General features: G+C 34.4%; 1 protein-coding gene across 16 annotated transcripts in view; it reads right to left on the bottom strand.

Annotated features, from left to right (window-relative positions):
- CNOT4 (CCR4-NOT transcription complex subunit 4) overlaps positions 1-25,159 on the bottom strand; it is a 142,296-nt gene that overhangs the window by 11,463 nt on the left and 105,674 nt on the right. For 12 of the 16 annotated variants that reach the window (XM_025984503.2, XM_025984500.2, XM_025984505.2 and 9 more), the window contains 3 exons: positions 22,543-22,600; positions 20,725-20,974; positions 19,264-19,761 (listed from right to left, as the gene is read on the bottom strand). In XM_025984503.2, coding sequence (XP_025840288.1) covers positions 19,264-19,761; positions 20,725-20,974; positions 22,543-22,600 — 806 coding nt within the window. Of the gene's footprint in view, positions 1-12,959; positions 14,322-19,263; positions 19,762-20,724; positions 20,975-22,542; positions 22,601-25,159 lie in introns of those variants that run through there. The other 4 variants (XM_025984507.2, XM_025984506.2, XM_072762978.1 and 1 more) reach the window with 1 other exon arrangement.

The following is a 25,159-nucleotide window of genomic DNA, read 5'->3' as shown; positions in this document are numbered from 1 at the left end:
AAGAAGGGGCCAAAGCAATCTCTTTTTCAAGATTGGACAGGCACCACAATTCCAACATCAGGCTATATGACAAAGCTGTAGTAATCAAAACAGTATGATGTTGGCACAAAAATGGGCACATAGACCAAAGGAACAGAAAAGAAAATCCAGAAATGAACTCATAATTATATGGCCAAATAATCTTTGACAAAGCTAGAAAGAATATCCTGTGGAAAGAAGACAATCTCTTCAACAATGGTGTTGGGAAAACTGGACAGCAACACGCAAAAGAATGAAATGGACCATCTTTTTACAACAAACACAAAAATAAATTCAAAATGGATTAAAGACCCGTGAGACCTGAACCCACAAAAATTCTAGAAAAAAGCACAGGCAGTAACTTCTTTCACATCAGCCAAGCAACTTCCTTCTAGATATGTCTCCCAAGGGAAGGGAAACAAAGACACAAACTCAAAATAAAAATCATTTGCACATCAAAGCAAATAATCAACAAAACAAAAAGGCAACCTACAGAATGGGAGATTTTTGCGACTTACATATCTGATAAAGGGCTAGTATCCAAAATACAGAAGGAATTTATAAAACTCAACCAAAAAAAAATTCAATTGAAAAATGGGCAGAAGACACGAATAGACATTTTTCTAAAGAAGGCATATAGAAGGCCAACAGACACATGAAAAGATGCTCAACATCATTCATCATCAGGAAAATGCAAATCAAAACCACAATGAAGTATCACCTCACACCTGTCAGAATGGCTACAATCAAAAACATAAGAAACAACAGGTGTTGGCAAGGAGAGAAAAAAGGAACCCTCTTGCACTGTTGGTGGGAACACAAACTGGTACACCACTGTGGCAAACACTGTTGAGGTTCTTCAAAAACAAAAACAGAACTATTCTATGATCCAACAATTGCACTGCTGGGTATTTACCCAAAGGATACAAAAATACTAATCCAAAGGGATACATGCACCCCAATGTTTATAGCAGCATTATCTACAATAGCCATAGCCATGATATGGAATCAGCCCAAGTGCCCATCAATTAATGAATGAATAAAGAAGATATATACATACATATAACATACAATAGAATGTTACCCAGTCATAAAAAAGAATGAAAGCTTGCCATTTGCAACTACATGGATGGAGATAGTGTTATGCTAAGTGAAATAAGTCAAAGACAAATACATACGATTTCACATTCACTCGTAGGTGGAATTTAAGTAACAAAACAAATGAGCAAAAAGGAAAAAGGGGGAGACAAACCAAGAAACAGATTTGTAGCTACAAACTGATGGTTACCAAAAAGGAGGTGGTGTGGGGATGGGTGAAACAGGTGATGGGGATTAAGGAGTGCACCTCTGATGAGCACAGGGTCATGTATGAAGTACTGAATTACTATACTGTACACCTGAAACTAATATTATGATGCATGTTAACAAACTGGAATTCAAATAAAATTAAAAATAAGTTTCTGTGATATTGCTTCCCTTGACTCCATACTTTTTAGCAAGCTCAGCAAAACCTACAAAGTTAATTTAAATATGCAAATGAAACCAATTCTAAAGATGACAGAATCAGTAATTAAAATTACAATTATTCAACTAAAAACCTCTAAATTCATCACACAAATGCTATTAATGTTACCAATAACATTTATCTATCTTTTTATAATCACATAGTTCTTTCATAAGACAATCTTGGAAGATGGTGATACACAAATGGTATACTCTAACCACATCAAATCCAAACACAAAACTTAATAGGTATATACATTCAGATTTTTAAAAATGTATTAGGAAAGTACAGGATGAGAGACCTAACCAGCCAGCTATACATATGAGAAAAGGGCCTAGCAATTTTACTCAATAGGCTTATATCTGACAAGTGGGTAACAAAGTTCCTAAAATGATAACATTAAGACCCTGTAAATAGATGTGCAATGTCTAAATTAGCAATTGCAGGACAATGGGCAAACTGCAAGTGATAACCACTTTGAGCCTCAGTTTCTTCATTTGCAAAACAGGGATGATCCTACCCCATAGGATATTTTTATAAAAGGACTCTGTGAACTGCAAAGGGATATACAAATATATGTATGAATAGTTTTAATGAAAAAATAGATTATCTGATCACATCTGGATTATTAAAGCATGAGCTTTATATTTTAAGAAAAGCATTCACTGTCCAACTAAAATATTGTATAAAGGAGAACTAGACTACAGAGAGAACTAGAATCCATGGTAAATGTAAAATGGTTGGAAGACCTAAGGTTGCTTTATTACCTCTAGAAATTAATAGACAAATGCTAACTGCCTATGGAAATATATTTTGGTTTTATCAACAGAAAGAATTCTTTAACAATTATAAGTTGCCCTTAAAAGACTGAATTGTGTGTACGTGCCTGTTTGAGGGGTAAGATGTCAATACAAACACATATGTATATTCATTTATGTATTAATGTATTTACATATTTATTTACTTATGAGTATCACAAAAAAGAAATTCGAGTTAAGTGTAATTAGGGGACATTTAAAAAATTGTAAGAATGTGTTTTGGGGGGGACGGTATTGAAGAAACGTGAATGTCAAGAGCTGACCTCTCCAGAATTCAGAGATAAAGAAGACAGAAGGAAAAGGTCTGATCATGGAGTGGAGAGGGGAATCAATGCAGAAAGCCACAGTACAACCAAGAGGTAAGTTAGAACTCATGTGCAGATGAATCTGAGTAAAAGCTTCCAAAAAACAGATGTAACACAAAGCACACCTAGGACTCCAGAAGTAATCAGACACCAATATCACTCTCTCAACCAGTAGCTTTCATTCAATACACATTTTCTGAATCTCTATCTTCTTTCCTAAACGTGATGCCACTCTGCCTGTTGTTTTTTCTTTAGTGGTTGACTAGAGGCTGGCCATTGTGAACAGTTAGTGACAGTTTTTGATTGTTCAGCGCCAATAAAACGCTTTTATAGGGTGTATTAGTTCCTCTTCAGGCTTGTATTCATAACCAAAGTATTTTGCTACCTATGCAGCAAATCCCCATATGGTTATGTATCTACCAGAATTCCAAAGATTTCTGATGTTCATAGTTTTCTAAATTAAAAGATTTCCAAATTTTCTAAAAGTTATTAAGAAACACCAAACCCAGTTTTTATTACTCCATTTAATCACACAGCTTTTATTTTACCAGTGAAGTTCAGTCTCATCTTTTCTGAAAGATGGCTCCTATCTTACCTTACAGATTTAAAGCAAAGAAAAATTCCCCCCAAAAGACTAAAATTATTTACGTCCTGAAACATGATACTGACAAATTCTTCATAACCCAGGTATGAGCTCTATTTTTAGAGTATCATTTCAGTTATTAAAACAGTAATTTGCTTTATTTCTTAACTTCAGAAAAAATTTCAGGAAATGAAATAGCTTTCTCATTACCTTATACTAAATCAAACAGATATGGGCATAGTTGTGGTGATGTTCGTGGCGGTAAACATTTCCAACCCAACAGAGCAAGCAAGCACACATCTTTAAGAGTTCTTTCTCATTGGACTACTTACAAACCAAGAGATTTTTGTTAAAGTTTGGGATTCTTTAACAAGTTTTGATTTTCAAAACAAGCATGTATATTGTGTAATTTAGCTATTTTAACTATATGAAATGTGTGATTTATAAAAATAAGACTATTTTACTGTTTCTTCTTCTTTATTATTCACGCTAGGGAAAATTAAAAACTTTTGTGCTTCCAATTCTCAAATGTCTCAATTTAAAAAGCACCAGTCCTAATAAGAGTACATTCTTTCCAGACCTACAAAAGAGAATACTCCTGTGGAGATGAGCATTTCAAAAAACCCTGATGAATTCAAAGACTTAAATGCTCACCACCAGTCCACTAAGGGGTCTTAGCTTAAAATCATTTAAAATATACATTTATTTAAGTGTTCATCCTTATCTACAATTTATTAGAGTTGGATCTGAAAAAGAATGCCAAAGATAGTCTTGACAGAATCAATTCTCAACCAATGTGGAGCCCTGCTGGGAGGGAGGGAGGGAGGGAGGGAGGGAAGGAAGGAAGGAAGGAAGGAAGGAAGGAAGGAAGGAAGGAAGGAAGGATAAGGTGAATACATTCTCAAATTCAAACTAGAAACAATTCTTATTTCACCATATCCTGAAGCTTTATACTAAACTAGAACATTTCAGTGAAAAAAATTTAAATTCTATTAAAAGTCACACGTATTTGCAAAACACTGAATTTTAGTCATATTGTTTAGAAATATTAAATGATTTTTAAAAGAGCTAGAATAACTCAGAAGTTGGGGAAAGTGGATAATACCAGTCTTACAGGGTCAAAAAATCTTTACCAATTCAACGTTTCTCAGTTGCAGTGGTTGTTACTTTACTTCAAAACTCAGACTATGCTTTCTGTTTAAATGCCCTGTTTTAAGAGAGAAAGAAAAAGAAGAAAAAAAAAAGAAGAAGTATGATCACTTAAAACTAAATGCCAGTTTGGAAATAAGCTGAAGATGGTAGACTAGTTATTGGGGAGGTAACTCGGAGGTGACTGATCACAGAGACTTGAATAAACACTCAGCAGCCAGAGAGGGAGAGCTTTCTCGTTTGAAAAGGGAAAATCAGACCTGTTGGGTAACTTGTAGGGAGAATCATACAGGGGGGTGCATGTTAAGTTCTAGTTGAGAACTCCCTCTCTAATTGTAAAATTTACAGGGGGAAAAGATGATTTTCTTCTTTGTCCAAAGAAAGAGAAAAAAACAGAGAAGTGAGTACAAGGTATAAGAATAAGACTCATGATGGTCACGAATTAAAACTTCAAAGTGTGTTATAAAACAAAGGTTGCAGGGATGTACATATGTATTTGGAGATTATGAGATCTCTGCTTATTTTACTAATAGGCTTCATCCCAATCAGCTATCAGTTAAAATATAGGTGATGACTTGAGAGTTTACACATAACAGCATGGACTATTTTAAAACTCAAGATATGTTTTTATACATATCTGGGTAACAATGGTTATTATTATTAATGTATTAATTAAGGAATATGAAGGGTGTAGAAGTAAAAAGAAACATACCTGATAGCAAATCTTACCCTAAACGAGGGGCTGGGGAGGGTGCCTGTGAGGGCATATATGGTAGTCGTCCATATTTATAATTTTTAATTAAACCTTATATTTTAACATAAGTGGAGCAACGGTATGTAGCCCAACATTCTGCTTAAAGCCAATAAAGAGCTTCCTACTTTGGTTGATGATGTCAAAACTCTGGACATCCTTTACCATTAGCTGGATACTCGATTTATAGATGTAATAAAGGAAAAAATAAACAGCTTCAGGGTATCAGTCTTCTTAAAAATGTCAACATATAAAATGACAACGCTTAAAAACATCCCAGTAATGTTCCAGATCACTATATTCTGCTCCAAAGACACACAATTTCAGTATTCAAGACTTGATAACACAGTGTAAATGTTAGCACAGTCCTTGGGATAAGATCTCACCATATAAGGAAACAGCACAAGGCTACAAAAGTTGATTGCAGTCAGTTTTCCTGCATTTCTTCTTGGAGATGGTGATGGTATTATCATCTTTAAATCCTTGTGGAGCTTTCCCCTCTGTTTCATTATGCTGAAAACAACCACCTCCTTTATTGAAACATTATCAGCAGATACACTATCATTTTACATGGTGTAGCATATACAAGACTTCTTCAAGATAAGTCTGAGATGACAGCTTTAGTGTGAGTGTAGTACATCTTGGTGCCATTACTATAAGATATTTTTTTCATTCTGTAATATTAGAGATGTCACCGGTCTAGTGATCATGCATGGTGGTCCTTAAATGCTCTTTGGCACTGCAGAAAAATCCTGGGGAAATTTAATTCCACCTCTGTTTTACTCTTTCAGTTCTGAGGCTGGTAATTAATTTAAGTCCATATTACGAGTACCTGCTAGGTTGACACACACACCCCGATCCTTCACTATAGTACTCCAAGATCACCAGGTCACATTTAATACCAGTTTCCACAACTTACAGGATCTGTGATAACAGTCATCAGTAGATAGACACTTTGAAAGCCTTCAATTCCTTATGTGCACTGATTCAGTTGAAATACCTTGACTTGTAAGAACTATTATAATAATCAAACTGTAAGACACAACAAAGTTTAGAGAAGAGACATATTCTGAATCTTGAAGTTTTCTTCTCCTTGAATTATGTATGAAGGCAAATTCAGATGATGAGGGCTAAGAGAATTTTAAATTGTTGTTGGAATGTGATTATGGGCAAATCACAATCCTTCTGAGCCCTGTTTATTATTATTATTACTATTACTTGGTCTTTAAAAGGCAGACAAAGAGTATGTCAGATTTCAAAGCTCTGAAACTTATTCTAATAGAAGTTTTATTATCCTTTCCTTAGGTTTTCTCAAAGAGTATGACACAGAATGAGTATGCTTACTAGTGAGAGTGAAATCTGGTGAGACAAAGCTATGAAAATATTTGTTCAGATAAAATATGGCCGGGATGAGATAGGCACCAGTATTGTAACCTTGCTGTGTATTTTAAATAGGGTCTTAAGAAAGAAAGGAAACAGAAAGAAAGAAAGAAAGAAAGAAAGAAAGAAAGAAGAAAGAAAAGAGACTATAAATGCATCATTTATCCTGAACATATAAATTAAGCAGAATATAGCAGGGATAAATACATGAAACGTCGCAGAAAAATAGCCAGAGGCTTTTTCCCCTCTGCTACACTCACTAAGCGGAGGATTTAAATGAAAATTACTAAATATAAACCAATGTGTGCACACACACACATTCAACCTCACACCCATAGAGAGAGCTAGCTTAATAATATACCTCTGCTAAGCAAATCATTTCTTACATGATGTGAATCAAATGTCATGAAGACAGAAAGCCTATTTTTGCTATTTCAAAACTATTTAAATGGTTGCTTCAAACATTTTTACCTACTCAGGAAAACATGTATCTTTTTTTTATTGAAAACATGTAACCTAAAGCTTTTTTAGCTATAGCTCCTTGCCTTTTTCCCTTTTTCAGAGGGTGGTATATTAAAAAAAAAAAATCTCACAGCTGGAGTGGGTTATTTATTTTGCTATTAATAGTGAGATAATTAAAGTACAGTACTAGACCACTGACTTGTACACTTTAAAGTAGTTAATTGTATATTCTGTGAATTTTACCTCAATTTAACAACAACAACAACAAAAAAGGTACTCGGTGCTTTTAAAAGGCTTTGTAAATTTTATGGAGCGGGGAGGGGAAAGCTTTTGTAGTGTAGCTTTGTGACAGAGCACAACAGTGGGTCTGAATACCAAACAGGAGCTGGAACAACAAAACTGTTCTAAGCATGGTACGTTCCTGCGTCAGTTAGGAGCTTCCAGGAACCCTTAGCATCATTGTACCTGTGAAGTAGACTAAGAACAAAGTCAAGTCATCCTGCCTTAGGATGTACAGGTCTGAGGGAACCTGGAGAGAATGGACTGGTTCTTTAACTACAACTTCCATCCAGCTGTTTCACAAAAGCTCTAGGTACTTCAGTTCAATTCTCAAGCAGCTTACATGGCTTAGGTACCTAACAGGTAAAAACTAGATTTCTGTGGAACTCAAACCCAGACTCTCTAAAACACTATGGACCAGAATAGATTCTCTTAGGGAATCTAGAATTCTCAAGAGTGATTCTTTGGGGAAAAGCTCCTAACTAAGGACGCTGGTATTAAAAGGCTGGTATGTCCAGCAACATACGGTTGCTAAGAATAAGACTCATGGTTGCAAATCACGGAGCAAATAGGAGATCGAAGGAGCAGTGGCTTCTTGATCCAGCAGCATGGTTTCACACCTAGTAGCCTTGAGCATGACTTGTACTTCGAAATATTACCACTTTTAAATGACATAATTGAAATGTCAGCTGACATATACGGATCAAGTCCAGTAAATTTAAAAATATTCTAGTGTCAGTAAATTAAAAGTGCTTCCAAACTAGGCATATTTGCTATTAATCTCTATCCCTGTTTCACTCTATCTTCAGAAATTTTTCCTAAAGGTCACATCTAAATATATAAAATGAAAGAACAGATTAGTTCAATAACTTGTAGGTTTATATCTATTCACATGCCACATTCTCTTTAGGGGCAAACTGTCAAAATATTTTTATATCTTGTTATAATAAAATTCTGAATTTCTCTCTCTTCCACTCTTCACTAATCTACTGCTTTTAATTCCAATTTGCTATATAAATAAAGCAGAAGGACCTGGTACAACCAAATAAGAAGAGCTAGTTCTTTTCAGTTTATATGTATGCTTGGGAGAAACTAGCTCATACTTGCAACATGAGCTCTTCAACTACCAGACCCACTGACTCTCAATCTTCCACATCAGAAGTAACATGTCTACCATCCCTCACACTCACTCAGCTTACCTGTACCTGTCCAGTCTCATCCCTGGCTCTTCCCAAGCTTTCCCTGAATTCTGCTTCCATAATCCCCTACCATGCTGAGGAAGGACTCTTTATCCCACAGGGGAAGTTTTCCTTTGGGTCATCAAATTACATTTAATGTAATTTATTAATTTACACCTCACCCAGGATTCCCCAAGCGGTATCAAGCTTTCTACAATTCTCTCTAATACAGTGTGCTTTCTTAATCTCAAGAAACGGCTGGAGGGAAACGGAGTAGAATGAGAGACCACAGGGGCTAGGAAAGCTAGCCTCCTTTCCAACTCCAGCCTTGATGTTAGACGTTTATCTACCATCCTTTCTCTGGTCTCAATCGTCATTCAGCACTGAATGGTCATCACAGTGACCACAGTCCCTAATCTTTCATTCCCTTAAAAACACTATATCTGTTCTTTGACCTCACCAAAACCTAAAGTCATTGAACTCCCTTCAACACACTCACGTCATTGGTTCTTTCTTGCCTTAGTGGACTCTTCTTGACCACAAGATTATGTATTTCAATGTTGTCTTCTTCACCTTATAACTAAACTCTCAATATTTGCTTTGCCTTTGATGCTTTGTGCAGAACCAGAGAAACATACGAAACCATACATATTTGGATTCTAAAAGTTTTTAATTTGATCCTTATCTTTACTCAGCAATTCTTGAATTTCTGAGGCATTTCTACCAGGCTCATTCTCACAAGTTTATTTAATTGCCTTTCTTTACAGAGTCCCAACTCCACTCTTTACCCCTATTCTCACACAATATGCATTTGATAATTACTGATATGAGTCCCTTCCCATGTTCTCTTCTCTAATCTCACCTTCTCTTTCCTAGATTTTCTGGTTGTTCTTACAAAGAACAATGCCCTCTTCTCTATAGCTAAGCCCATAACCTAACCTCATCCCAGGAGCTTATCTCTTCCAGGCACTACAGAAATCTGTTACCCTACTGGAATAGCCTGCCTTCTCTTTAGCACTGTCCATCTCTTCCTCTCAAATGGCTCTATATGTTCTGCTTTTAAATATTTATCCATCATACCCTAAAGCGATTAATTCTAAGATCTACCACCCATCTAGTAAGCATCTTGTCTTTCTCTTTCCCTTAGCTTCCAAATGTTTTAAGTAAGTAATCAATGATTGCTGCATCCATAACCTTGACATTTCCTCACGAATCCTAGGAATCTGGCTTCCATCTTTACCTTTATGAAAGTCACACTTTTAAAGGTCTCCAGACACGTAGGCCTTTTCTTAGATCTTATGTTTTCTGGCTTGTAGTTCACAATTTCTTTTCCATTCCTACTACTACTGTTCTATCCAGGCTATCTTATTTGCAATGCCCAGCAATATACGTACTGGGAAATGTTTTCTAAGTGGCCCTAATTTTAAGCAAACACAACACCAAATTAATCTTTTTAAAATGCTACAATCAAGTTACATCTTTAGCAAAGAACCTAGATTTCTCTACCATTGACCACATCCATATCAAGACTAAACTATCCTTCCCAGTTTCCAGTAAACTATTGTACACTTATTCCACCTGTATACCTCAAACAAGTCCATCTCCTTACTGTCCTTCTCTCCTAATCACTAGAGACCACTCCAATCTCTGTCTCTGGTTTTTTGTTTAGTCTGTTCTCTTTATTAAATTTCTCCCCTATATCCTCTAGATTTCAGCCATCCTTCAAAATCAAAAAGCCCCATACTTTTGTTATGAAGCCTTCCCCTGAACCAGCTTACATTAACTTTTTTAATTCCCATTTTTACTTTTCTATCAGCATAGCATTTGATTAGTTTACTAAACATTTCATGTGTAAATACCTGCATATATTCCTGCCATTTACTCAGCACAAGGAGACAATGCAGTAGGTACTCATTTGAGAGGAGGAAGATCACTAAGGGCAGAAGGACTAGCTTGATGCTGGATAACTGACTTTGGTCCATATTTTATAAAAAAAAAAAAAAAAAGACGTCGTTCTTTTGGGTTATCACTTCTTTATAAGATGATCTTTTAAAAATGTTATTGTGCTTTCAATTGTATGATATCCATCTCTTAAAGCCAATTAAGCAAATTTGGGAAAACTTCAAGATCAAATAAACAGGAAAATCTAAAACCTTATGACTCAACAGGATAAAACATCCCCAGTTTTTAATGTATGCACAAATAACACGGTGGTCTTCATTTTGTAAGATTTCTATGCACCTGCAATTCATTCCTTTTTCTTGGCTTTCTGAGGCAATGCCTCTGCTGGAGTAGCTCCCTTATGGACCTGTATCACAGCAGAAGAGAACTCTGGCAATCTTGAAGGTGCTTGGAACACCGTACAAATAGGAACAATGTGAGTAAAACTGTGCACAGACAGAATGCATCCAAATGTTTTCTTTAAAAGAACATATATATAGAAAGCTCTACTTAACACCCAGAACACTAGGAAACATGCGCATACACACAGGACTAAGATACTTAAATCAGAATCATGGATGTATGTCTTCCCTACTATTATTTTTTTCACTCCCTTCAAATTATCATGTATTTTAAAATTTCAGGTATCACTACTTAATATCCTAGGCTGCCACTGTCAGAGCGATGAATGATGAGTCTCGACCACTACAGCTGTTCTTGTTAAAATATATTAAGAGCTGACTCTACAGAAACAATTTGAGATAAAACTGTCACATTCTGGGATCCCTGGGTGGCTCAGTGGTTTAGTGCCTGCCTTTGGCCCAGGGCGTGATCCTGGAGTCCCAGGATGGAGTCCCTCGTCGGGCTCCCTGCACGGAGCCTGCTTCTCCCCCTGCCTGTGTTCTGCCTCTCTCTCTCTCTCATGAATGAATAAATAAAATATTAAAAAAAAAAAAACTGTCACATTCTGTTACCCCTGATGATAGGATCTACGCTTTATTCAACTCTTAAGACCTAACTAAAAAGGTCACTATACAGAACAGGCACTCAAATATTTGACTAATATTTTGTTGTAATAGAGACAGAGTACATAAAAGCACCACCTGGAAAAAAAAATGTGACAGTGGAATGAAAAGGAAAATATTATTAATCAGAAAACATTTTCTAATGGAATTTTTAAGAAAATAAAAAGAGGCACTTGACACTCATCATGACTTAAATTATTTACTCCAGATCTCTATTTCCTACAGTGGCACTAAAGCAGCTCTTAACTTCTCTTCCAGGGGTGGGAGGCTGGGATGTTACCAAGCCCTTTATAAGTCTGATAACTATGGATTTCCTCCCCAGAAAAAAGGTGACAACTGTACATACATACAAAATCAGAACTTTGCTAGTACATCCAAAGGGTTCTGAACTTTGGCTTCTAAAACCACTGATTTAAGAAACAGACTAGTTACTTTTTAAAAGGATGTAAAAGCATAAAAAGCTTCCCTTGTGCATGATATATCAATCATGTAGGAATGTAACAAAAACTAATCTGGTTTTTTATAATCTTTTCATTCTTTACCATCATTTGGCTTCATCAACTTACTTGCTATGTGAAGTGATACTTTCTTTTATGTGTTGTGTAATTTCTTCTGTGCTTTTAATATAATTAATTACCACTACTTAAAAAAAACCACACTATATGAAATATTAAGTAAGTAAACAGTGAGGCTTATTATTCTAGGTTTACAAGGGCTCGAAATTACAAAGTTAAAGGATAATCTTTAGCTATTCTGTGTGAAAATAAGCTGAAGCCTAAGTGCCCAAGGCGCATTTTCCTCATGTATGGTGTGTGTCAAAATTATGAAGGATGGAGAAGTAGGCAGGAAGAGAGTTTTGGGTTCTAGCAAGTCTAGACAAACTACCTGACAGTTTTTCGACCCTGGCTAGGAAGGAGAAAGGAGAGATAAAGTGTACCATAGGAAAAAAGCATTGTTTAACAGATGTATCTCTTTCTCAACACAGAGAAATAAAGTAAATGGGAGCAAACCATCTGTCTTTGTAAGAAGATCCAGGCGATGAAAGGCTTGCATTGCTGGCTGGAGAAAGCTATGTACTAATAAGCTTCCTTATTGGGAGCTCAAAGCCTAGGAACCTTAGCACCACAGAAGAGACATTACATGGATGTCTTGGCCTCTTACAACAAAAATGAAACCATAATTAACCCATGATAAAAGGCTTCTGTCTAATAAGTCTATAATATTCTATTTGCAGTTTCTAAATTTCTTGTAATGCTGCCCTAAAGTCACTTTTTAATAGAAATTAGAAATTGTCACTTATGTAGAATCTAACAAAAATAATTTAAGTGGCTAATTAGCTGTTCCTACACTTCAGGTAAGCAGATCAAAGGATATCTAAGAGTAGATTTTAGTTTCCCCACTATACCTATGGACAAAGCCATTCCATTTGTTGTGTTATATCTAACAGAAAATAATCAGACTTTATATATAGAGAGGTAACCTTGAAAACTCCAACATGATATTAAGTATCATTTCGCAATAATGTAGTTTTAAATAATAATTATTATTTTAAATACTTAGGCTTCCTTTTTTGGTATTCACATTACTCTTTTAATATTTTGACAAATAAAGGCATATCTTTTATCACAATTGTTTTTTGAAAACATCAAGAGGAGATCTGTCTTCCCAGATACTTAATTTAGCAGAATATGTTCATGTTTTCTGAATCAGCTTTTATCTGCTGCTCAGAATTGATTTCAGTTTTATTTTCTTTCATTATCAGCTTTAAAATTATTTCAAAAAATTGTGTATTATTCAAAAACATTAATTCATATTATGTCCTAATAAAGTACTTCACTATCCTCAGTGAGCAAAATTATCTACAACTTACATGGCCTAATTTTAGAGGATCCTCAATCTCTTTTTCCTCCACTTTAGTCTCATTCTGGCCAGGTACTTGTAATATAGATTTATTATCACATTTCAATTATTAAACAATGAAGCTTCCAAACAGATATCTCACAGAACTACTGTTTGTTCAATAAAAATGTTACACTACTACGGTTGCTTCTCACATACAATGTTTACCCCATATTCAAGTTTCTGATAAATCAACTGTAAGTTGAAATTCTGTTTCTGAGGCATTTCCTGGTATACTAGGCAGTGCATTAGAAAAGAGATATTGCATTTAGGCTATAATAATTAACCTTCTATATATAATTAACAACCATTCAAAAGAAAGTGCAAATGTGCAAATGAGAGACAACAAAAACAGTTTCTAAACATGTAATGCATTAATATAGGATATAAATCCATACAACTAAAAATAATTGCTGACAACATCCTTCTGAGCATTAAACAACACCACCAATTTTGTTTTATATGTTTTCTTTCTTCTCAAGTACTCAAAGAAATGCAATAGACATTATCTTAATTTTCAAATTTTTCATGAGTATATTAGGATATTACCATTTTTTTTCACAATTCAGAAAACAAGGAACTACCATTATCTTTGCATAATTTCAATAATAGAGCCAAAATAAGAACAATTCTAGCTAATCTCATCTGGGATCTTAATTAGTACTACAAGTTTATTTGTGTGAGTTAAAAATAGTATCACTCATGAGAAACAATGCCAAAATTATTATGCTAATAAATAGTGTTAAAGGCCTAATGAAGAAATACTTTAGCAACTATGAGGTAACACACTAGTTGTAGGCATGAGGAACGTTTATATTGGCTCTTTTGGGTGTATACATTAAATGCAAAATCAGAAAGGAATCATGCAAAAAATCCGGTTGCCCATGCAAGCACCCCAGAGTCTAATCCTCTCCTCTCAGTTCTGTTGTCAGGCCACAGTAGTGTGGAGACTTGTAGGCTGCTGTCCTTGTTGTAATGAATGGGAAGAGGCTGACAGTGGCATGGTCGAAACCTTCACCTCTTCTTCCCCTGTGGAAAAGTCAGTCATGGTCTAGTTATGGGTGACTAGATTTGTTAACAGTCCCTTTAAAAATGATTTCAATATTTGGAATACTGATACATATATAAAATACATGCTTAATGGCTGGAATCCGGGTGTGAAACAAGACATGAATTTTAAAATATAAACTTATCAAGTACCTACAAAGTAGTTACACTATAAACACACCCTTCAATTTAATACTATGTCAGATATAAGAACAAATATAATATATTTAGGACTATAAATAAAAGAAAAGAAAAAAAAAAGAGAGACCAGGAAAGCCATTCTTTTCCAAGTCAATTGGACCCCTTTTCACTTCAGATACTTCTCTAACAGTATTTTGGGAAAAAAATTAAAAATAAGTTCACAGGTGTGAAAACATGCTTTTAAAAGGAAAAATGACAAATCCATGTTTTAAAGTCAGAAATTATATTTATAAAAAATAACAATATAAATATTAATTTACCATATAGCATCTGGAAATTCACTGTGTACTTCTGAAGGGATCAAAGGAGTAAAATGATCCAATTGACTGAAAGTGAGATGACTACTTCTAGGTCAGAGAACTATACATGAAAGGAGGTCAGGTCTAATTATAATCAATAATTACTGGACTACAAGTGACTTGTTTCACACATGACTCAAAATCCATTCAAGTCACTGTTAGAATAGCTAATTCAGTAATAAAATTTAAAGAAAAATGTCCTTTCATGAAAACACGAAAAAACCCAATCCTAAACAGTTTCAAATATTTTTCTAAGCATATCTTAAAACAACAATGCTTACAGACTGAGACTATTATTTGTTTTCCAAATAATTTTTAGCATTATGGAATAAAAACATCTTGGCAGAGTCCTTTGAAAAATAAATTTGCAAAATTACATTTGGAAATATTTAACTGACAATATGAAGAAAGACTCTCAGCCTTTAGAACAGGTTATTTCATAATTTTCAGTAAATTGGCCAAGATTCTATAAACTCCAAGTACACAGCAAGGAGGCTGTGTAGAGAAAACTTTACATAGGGTTTCTGGTGAGAACATGATACTAATAAGGACTACGCAAGACATTCATTTTTTTTCAAGTTGATAAACTTCATTCTATTTTGTAAGCTATAGGCCACACCCCTGAGCTGGGCCAATTGTCTCAGGAATATATACTAATGATGAAAAGGGATCTGCAAGGGTGTGAGAGCAACAATCAATTACTATGGGAAGAAAGCCAAGTTAAAGTACAAGCCAGTGATCTTCATTTGTGAAGGTGAACATCAATGTTGGAGTGGAAAAACATTTCATTTTGAATGTGGGATCTGGGTAGTACTACTACTACTATTACTAATTGAATGTTTGATTTTTAATAAATTATTTAACTTTCTGTAACATAGATTTGCTATTTCTAAAAGAAGGAGCTGAACAAGATAAGTCACTTTTTAGGAAAAGTCACTTCTTAAACAAAAACAAACACATGGTTCCAATAATAAAAAAGATCTGAATGGACCTACTATAATTTTCCACTAATCAAAGGTTTCCCTCAAGAATATTTATTTCAAAAATCCTTCTATGGTTAGCAAACTGGATGTGCAGCCAAGAAAATGATAGTAAAAAGATTTTGCCAAATTAAGGAAATAACTAATTTTAAGCAGAAAAAAAAAAAAGTTTTCACGTAGGCATAAGAAATGGAAGCCGCATTTCTGTCAAACTTCTGGCAACTGTCCTTCCCATGATAGGTTTCAGATATAACAATTTTTAATAATCTAACTGAAACAAACCAACACTAAAAGTTTAAATACAAATATATAATAAATATAGACATGGTATCTGTAGGATATATAGGTGAGTGACACCTGAGTATTTGTTCTTAAAAGTCAGGGACCCTGTTTTGTTCTACGTATCTAAAGAATAAATAAATATACATGCCTTTTCCAGTCTAAGTATATCTTAAAGTGGCAGGTATCATAGAAACAGTAGGTACTCTCCGTTAATGAAGCACTTCACCAACAGCTCCCCTGGTAAGATACCATGATATTCATTGCAGGGTACAAAGTTGAACCTACTTCAATAGTTCAACCCAAGTACAAATGATTTATAATTAGGGGTGGGGGAGGCAGATATTGCCTAGGTATTAAATTGCTTCATATTAGACACAGTTAAAATATACATAGTTTTCCAGAATTTCACTTTCTGTCATTTCTAATTATTACTGAAAGTTCCAAATGATCTGGCTATAATTATATAACTATTCTGTTTTGAGACTTAGCACATTCAGCTTTCTGAGATATCTCCCTAATATTTATAGGACATGAGAGTATTCTAACTCTTAACAATTTTAAATCTTTTGGTGCATTAAAACTAAAATTTCTCTTCTCATCAGAGACTTAAAAATAACCTAATAATAAGCTTATTCATAAGTCACCATTTAAATATCAAACAAGTATGCACAGACAAAAACAGAAAATCTGAAATAACAAACTCTCCCAACCTCCCAGAAAATATGACAATGATTCAGGACCTATAAGTTGGTAACTTCATTCTTAGAATTTCTGGGAAAAAAAAGTATTTTATGTTCTATAGTTGAGTATATTTTAAAAGGAAAACCCACAGGATAAGACCATAATTTAATGCCACATTTTTTTCATAAAGTGTCTAGTTTAGATGAAGATTTCAAATGACTAACATGAGGACAACTATACTCACAAATCAGTAATTATTCATGACCACTGTGGCGTTTTCACAACATATACTGGTTTGAAATATTTGGGTTAAAATTATTCTTTTTGTGCTAATGGACAATATGGTAACTGTGAAATCAGAAGAACGGATAACTTACTGAAGATAGTCATGTAGTAAGTCAAATAAAAGTATACAATGAAGATAGCTAAAAACTACCGTCCCCCAAAGGCACCCTTCTTCCTATCATATCATATCAAGTCCATACTATGTTGCCTTGCTGTCAGAGTTCCCCAAGTTCTATTATCCATTCTATTTATACCATACATGAAGCACCTCCCATTACTGAAGGCAGTTTTATTGCTTCTTAATGAAATGACATACTAATTCCTGCCTTCACATCTTTATTCAGGAGTTTCCATCAGTATAAAAGGTCTTTCTCTTTTCCCCACTAACCCAAATCCAAGATACCACAGTACAGATCACTTCCTACTTCAATGAAGCCTTCCCAACAATTATAGGCTCAACTGATAATCTCTCAGATTCCAGTTATCATACAGTTACCACTCTCATACATAATATTATTTCTTCAACTACACTGCAAAATTCCTGGAAATAGTATCCATATTTTATAGTTCTTTTATATTACCCACATGGCCTAGTTCATTGTTGGGCAAACAAGAACCCAAATATTCACTGTAATTGGTTTAATATTTTATTTTTGAATGTTTAGGATATTTAGGGGAACTTTAACTCTTAATGTTGTTACTGGTCATGAAATACACTACTAGTCATTAAAATGCCACATTTCTAAATGATTAAAGCAAAACAAAACAAAATTACACTCTAACATGCTGTCTTGAATGGAAGATTAAAAAAGCAGTAACAGGAACTCAATACTTAAGTGTTTCACAAGTGAGTATCACATTAGAAGGAGAAGACTGAAAAATGTCACTCTGAATTACCTACTAACTACCATAATCAAATGAACAAATATCATGAATCCCACTGAAAGATGAACCAATAGATTGGTGCTATCATATTTATATAAAGTAACTTCACTTTATCAATTGTAAAATTCACTGTATCAAAAGCCACAAACCATATTCCCTTAACCCATCTACTTGTCTTGAAAATGAAATGTGGTTGATCACAAAAAGAACAGAGTCAAAGAACTCTGATGGATCTCTCCAAATTCACCTATCAATCTTACTAAAAACAAGAGAACGAACAACCTGCTGGTAACAGCACATTATTACAGTAAGACTGCGCCATGCCATATCTTAAAGGCCATGACAAGGGATAACAAATAATTTTATGAGTTATGTAACATCGTGAGGGACTATTCTATTCTACTTGAGAATCAGAAGAGAGAGAAATTCTCTTTTACTAGTCATCTATCTCTAAAGCCCAAATTAAATAAATTTGAAAAAAAAAATAAAATTAACATAAAGGATTTCTTTAGATACAGAAGTCACTTGATCTAATAAATGTTATATGGGACCTTAAAACCCAAAAGTTCTGAAACCTTCAAGGGTAGCAGTACAAAACCAGAAGTATTCTGGTATCACTCATAAGGAACCTAACATTTTCCATAGAAATAAAAACATGACAGACCAAAAGGGAAAGTATCTTTCTTTAAACAACTGTTTTTTCACAGAAAGTATACACATGTTATCTGTGAAACATTAATAAATAGAGTTCTCAAATATTAAGTACTTTATTAACATATAGCCCAGTTTATGTGTGTGTGTGTGTGTGTGTGTTTGCGCATGTATATCAGTCAGATACACTTATACTTTTGTAAAAGTAATTGCCAAAAGTAGTCAGAGAGTGGCTTTGTCCCTCATGCTCTCACTAAGTACCATCTCAAAAAAAATTTTTTTAATCAGTTTACTTTTAGAATGTATAATCAGAATTTGTACCATGGTGTTGGACTTTCCAGCACCATAATTTCAGAGCCCATTTTTTTCTTTTTCTTTGTGCATTTATATTCCATATGAAAGTATGGTAACTACCCTGTTAAATAAAATGCTTCCAGGTTATAATTAGGTATAATACTCCACCATCCTTATAAAGCTCAATATTACAAGGCATCCATCCAATTAAAAATTTTTTAGATGATGATAAGGACTTTTTTTTCCCCATAGAAATTTCCAAGAATAATAAGTACTCTCTGTTATTCAAAAATTCCCTCCCTTCCCACCCAACAACCTGAAGGCATGAGTTATTCACAAATTCTCAAAGGCTATAAATGAACCTACCTGCTATAGGGATCCCTCCCAGACCTGTGTTGTGCTGTGGCGGGAGATTCAAGTCCAAGAAATTACTATTTGAGGTGGGGTTTGCTGTGTGGTTCAAGTGCATGATGCTATTGCGTGGAAAGGCCATCCAAGGATAGCGGGCTGCCTGGCCTGGAAAACTGAATGAATTATAAACTGCTCGGTGCTGCTGAAATTGAGGGAACCTCTGTGGCAAGACTGAAAAGGTACTATTGAGAGAGTTGGCATTTGTCGGTGCAGCAGGATGCAGGAATCCAGAGCCCGGACCTTTGGCGGTTGTAGTGTGTGAAGAGGAGTTCTGAAGAGATGTGGGCGAGAGGGAAGGCTGGTCTTGGACTGACAGTTCCTTTTCAATCAGGTCTGCTAAGGCTTTTCGAGTGACATCAAAGGGGTCAAAACCCAAGTCATCCTCTGGTTGTTTAGAAGAACCAAAGCCAAATGCTGCTTGCCAGTCTGTAGAGGATGATACTGGGATTGTTTCTGTTGGGAAGACAATTGGTAATAAATTGAAAATACACAGTTCACTTGTACACTTCAGGAAAGTTATACTAGTGAAAGTTAAACACACCATATTACAAGATAAAGGCAAATATATCCAAAGGCTGTATGCCTTCTTAGCACATTATCATATTATAAAAGGTCTCATATACTTCTACCAATGATTGCATTCTTTAAGTTACCAATAAAAAATGAATGATATAGATTGATTTTGGTAATCGAAGGAAACAAAATACTTGAAACCCAAATTATACCTTCAGCTATTCACAACCAAAACATGGAAGAAGTCATTTCACTGAAATAAGGTAATAAATGATTGTAAGAGAATTCAATTAGTAAAGTCTATTTTTAGACTTTCTCAAAATGTATTTATCAAAGGCAAAGTCTAAGTAATTTTGAATATATGCTTTATATACTACCAGGAAAAAAATAAAGTAACTTAATGAAAAAAATATCTACTTAAACTTTATGTATTTTTTAAAATTGCTCCACTGATAATAGGTGTTATATTTTCAATGTTAATTCTATGCCATCCTTCACATCAATAAGAAAACTTATAATGAATAAAAATGAAAATGGCTCAAAAATGTCAAAATGTAACTTTCAATATTAAGTAACATACCTCTTTGTCGGCTGGGGAAAAAAATCTTAAATTTAACTATATAAACACAAATAAGGTTAAAAATGTAAGCCCTTAATAATTCCTAGAGGAATAAGCATTTTATTATCAGAAAAATGATCTAACCTGTGATTTCTAGAGAAATCTGTCAACACAATAAGTCCTAGGTCATACAATTTACTTATTATCCTATTCCAATGCAGTTTAAATGTTTACAACTTTATGAAAAAGGGAGTAGAGGTGGCTTAAAGGAGTAAAAACACATCCTGCAAGGTCTCATTTCAACCTGAGTGAAATTATTAACATGCAGTAGTATCGTTGTATACCTGATGTGAAGAGACTCTGTGGCTCTGGTGCTGTAGGCCAGTCACTAGATGTCTGTGGGGAGCTGGGGAAAGGAGGAAGCCCACTTGGGATCGGGTTGGGATGGCGAAAGTTATCTGAGAATAACGACTGTGACTCAGTTACTGCCCCTTCAAAAGGAGACCGTGCACTGTGATTGGATGAACTGATGGGGATGACTGGATTGGATTTTGATAAACCAGGTGGTGGTGAAGGCGTATCACTGTTAGATATCTAAATAAAATAGGAAAAGAAAAGAATAATCAATAGAAGTTTATATACTTTAATAAGCCACCATTAAAAAGGCCTGCAATGAAAGGTATTAGAACAGTGGTTTCAAAGTGGGGTGCTTAAAGACTTTTTTACAAGAACATGAATTTTCAAAAAATCCATCAAGTACATATGTACTCTTTTCTAAAACTGAACCTCCTTGAAAAGACTAAGCCAGCCTCCTCTCCTTTCAGAAGCTATCTTCTCCCACTTTACAAAGAAAAAAATATCGCTCACTCTTTGGGATCTAAGTGTTTTGACCAAGAGCGAAAACTTTCTGGGAGCAACAAAAATAATATTAGAAATATTCAGACAGGTGATGAGAATGACTCATGACTAGATTCTGACCATATCAAAACAATGAATAAAAATTCAGAAGAAAGAAAGATTGGGGGGGGGGGGGCCGGGGTCACCAGGGTGGTGCAGTCACTTAAGCATCTGACTCTTGGTTTTGGCTCAGGTTACGATCTCAGGGTACTTAGATTGAGCCCTGTAGTAGGCTCTGTGCTCACCGAGGAGTCTGTTTAAGTTTCTTCCTCCCTCTCCCTCTGCCCCTCTCCACTGTGCCTTTACTCTTTCTCTCAAATAAATAAATCCTTTTAAAAAATTTTAAAAAGAAGAAAGAAAATTGGCATTTAAAGCCTTGTGTCAGGAAAAAAATATTGTTTCCAATTCAAAATACATGTCTATTTTTGAGAGAAGTATATGCCTGTCAAGAATTAACTATACTGTATTAAGATAAAATCCTGTAATGGCAGTAGAAATAGAAGAATGAGTTCAAGAAGAACATGGAATGATGTAAAATTTGAATGTTAAAAGAAAGCATGCAGTTTTTTTTAAATGAATGATTTCTGATACCTAAATCTCTTATTAAAAAGCAATATAGTGCTTTTATTTTAAAAAATCAATATTTACCAATATCCTAAAAATTACATCCTTTACAACTATTTTTAACTTACTATAAAAAGAATCTTTAATACTAACCTAAAATATACAAGGGATGTACAGATTTTCAAATTCTTTTATGGAACCTATGAGCAGAAATTCTGGAAAAGCAGTATATTTTAGATCTTGAAATTTCTCATAAACATTGTGGGGAACTGGCCATTCTTTATGGAACAGATTAGAACTACATATTTTTTGTACCAATATAAGAAGGTGTACAGAAACTTATGCAGTGAAAAACTAGCAACTGGACAAGATGTTACAAAGCAGGATACAAGATCAGGACTTTACTCAGTATCAATGTGGATACAACTCTGCACTGAACTATTTGGTTTATTATCTCAAAGCCCATAGTCATTTGGGGAAAGGGAAAACTGTTGGGGGCAAGAATATTGTGAAAAACAAAATTAAGGTTGACAAAAGGCAACATGGGGAGCATACAGCAGAGAAACAACTCTTAAAAATCAAGACTGAAGAAGGCATTCAGTATTTAAAGTATTTTCCACTATCCAGAAAATTTACTTTAATAGAATGCCTCGTTTCAGGGAATGGAAGATACATGAAATGATATAGAATCAAAATCTTACCTGCTGGGAATTATCACCATTCCCTATACTGAGAGAATCTGAAGGTTTGTCAATGGGGCTGTAAAAAAACAAAAAAAAAAAAACACATCCAATAAAATCAGAGTAAAGTAATTCTTACACATATACACACACACAAACCCAAAAGCCAGAATAAATAGACATTTTATCATCCTAATATTTGTTGATGCACTATGATGTAAAGATACTGGCTGAGATGTTGAGTATACAAAGAAATATAAGATCAAATCCCTATCCATGAACAACTTACAATTCTAATTAGATTCTCTAAAAACAATGGGTGAAACAATAACTTATAAAACAAAAAAGGTACTGCTTAAAATGAGTACTACTATAGTAGGTCAAAAATTTAATCCATTATTTCGTTTTGTGCACATGTTAAACACAATCCCCATTTAAATTCTTGAAATAATACTCACTTATTTTTCCAGGTGTTTAATAGAAAGCATAAAAGTCACTCAAATGTTCTCCACATTTTCTTAAGAGCAATAAATTTCCTTTACTACTTCAATATTCTACTTACAACTCTAGAGAAGGCATATGTGTATAAATGCACACACACAAAACAGAAACTTTTGTGCAATCTACCCTTAAACAAAGACAAAAACCTGACTTCCATAGAGAAAATGCAGTACGATAGTAAAGTACAGTAAAGACTATACTATTTACAGTGACAAAATTGCTGACTTAAAAACAAAACAAAATGTTCACAAGCATTCTAACAGTGACCTAGTGAGGCATTTCCATAACTAACTTTATTTAACCTAGCACATGGATAAAAGGTTAAGTATTAGTACCTAAATACTAATACTGATTCTGATATAGTATTATAGAAAAAACAAAATAAGATTCCAAATTTTGCAAAATTATTTTACTGGCTAGACATACATACTAAGTTACTAAGTTACCCTGACAGACAGACAACTTACTGACTGGTACCACGTTTAATTGCTCTAGAAAAATTTAACAAGAGCTAGTACCCAATCAGAATACCAAGTATATCTTCTGCATAAACATTACCAGATGCTCTTGACTCTTGACAGATAGGTCTGGAATTTTCTAAGTAGCATCTTTAATTATTATTTTTACGTAGCAGCAATAAATCAATTCATTTTAAGTGAAATGGGTATTAGAAATCCTTTTAAGATTACAGCTTTGAACCCACTAAGTTTGGAGACACTTGGGAAAATGAGATAGGTACACACCCACAAATACCAACCAGTGTCAATTATTAAACGAATTGTTTAAATCTTAAATATCATAGGTCTTTAAAAGAAAGTTAAGTCACCAAAGTCACTATAAGCGAGGCAATTAAACATTTCCTAAGAGAGTTCAAATTTAAAGAAATCCTTAAAAAGATTTACATATTAAGAAAGGGAAGGGAAAAAGGAGGAAAAAAACATTAAAGGTAGGAAGAGCAAGTGCATCACGCAGGCATCAAAAGGTCACAGACGGGTTTGGGAGAAAGTTAATTAATTAGTTAAGTAATTAGTTTAGCTAACAGAGGATTTTGACAACAGTGAAAGGTAAGGATAAAGGGTAGACATCAGAGACCAAGAGAAATTGTTGAGCATAGAAATGATATAAACAAAGCAGTGTTGGAAAGATTAATTTGGTGGTGGCACCATCAATAGACTGAAACATAGTACAGATGAGATGAATTTGTAATATTTTCTAAATTTTTTTATTGTGGTAGGCTTAATATAAAATCTACTGGCTTAACCATTTGTATAAGTGCACAGTTCAGTGCTATTAAATACATTCCACATTGTTGTACAACAACCATTACTACCATTTATCCCCATCTCTTTTCATTTTATAAAATTGAAAATTCCATACCACTAACCTCCCCATTTTCTCCCTCCCTCCCCGTCATTATAATTTTGGCTGCTCTAAATACCTCATGTAAGTGGAATCTTAGAGTTCTTTTCCTTCCTTTTTAATACTGAATAACATTACTTTGCATTTATATCACATTTTGCTTGTCCATGCACACCTCGACATAGACACTTGGACTGCTTCCATATTTAAGCTACTGTGAGCTCAGACATAAGTGCACAAATACCTCTTCAAGATATGCTTTCAATTCTTTTTTTGCTGTATATACCCAGGAGTGGGACTGATAGATCATATGGTAATTCTGTTTTTAATTTTTGAGGAGCCTCCATGCTGTTTTCCCAGTGGCTATGCCATTTTTTATGACCACCTATAGAGCACAAGGATTCTAATTTTTCCACATGCCTTCCAACGCTTATTGTGTTCTGCTTCTTTCTTATGGTTCTGTTTTTTTCCCTCTCTTCTTTAGATGTTTCAAGTTTTTATTTACAGTCTAGTTAGTTAAAATATAGTATAGTGTTAGTTTCAGTAGAATTTGTGATACTGTTTTCTGCTTTTTTGATAGTAGCCATACTAATGGGTGCAAGGAGGTATTTCATTGTAATTTTGATTTGCATTTTCCTAATGATTAGTGATGTTCAGCATCTTTTCATGTGTTCAATGACCATTCATCTATCTTCTTTGCAAAAATGTCTATTACAGTCCTTTTCCTATTTTTGAGTTGGGATATTTGATTTTGTTGTTGAGCTTTAGGAGTTTTCTA

This window comes from Vulpes vulpes, chromosome 7 (genome assembly GCF_048418805.1).
Source record: "Vulpes vulpes isolate BD-2025 chromosome 7, VulVul3, whole genome shotgun sequence".
Lineage (NCBI taxonomy): Eukaryota > Metazoa > Chordata > Mammalia > Carnivora > Canidae > Vulpes > Vulpes vulpes.
Note: the sequence above shows the minus strand (reverse complement) of the source record. Positions and strands in the feature narration are given on the sequence as shown.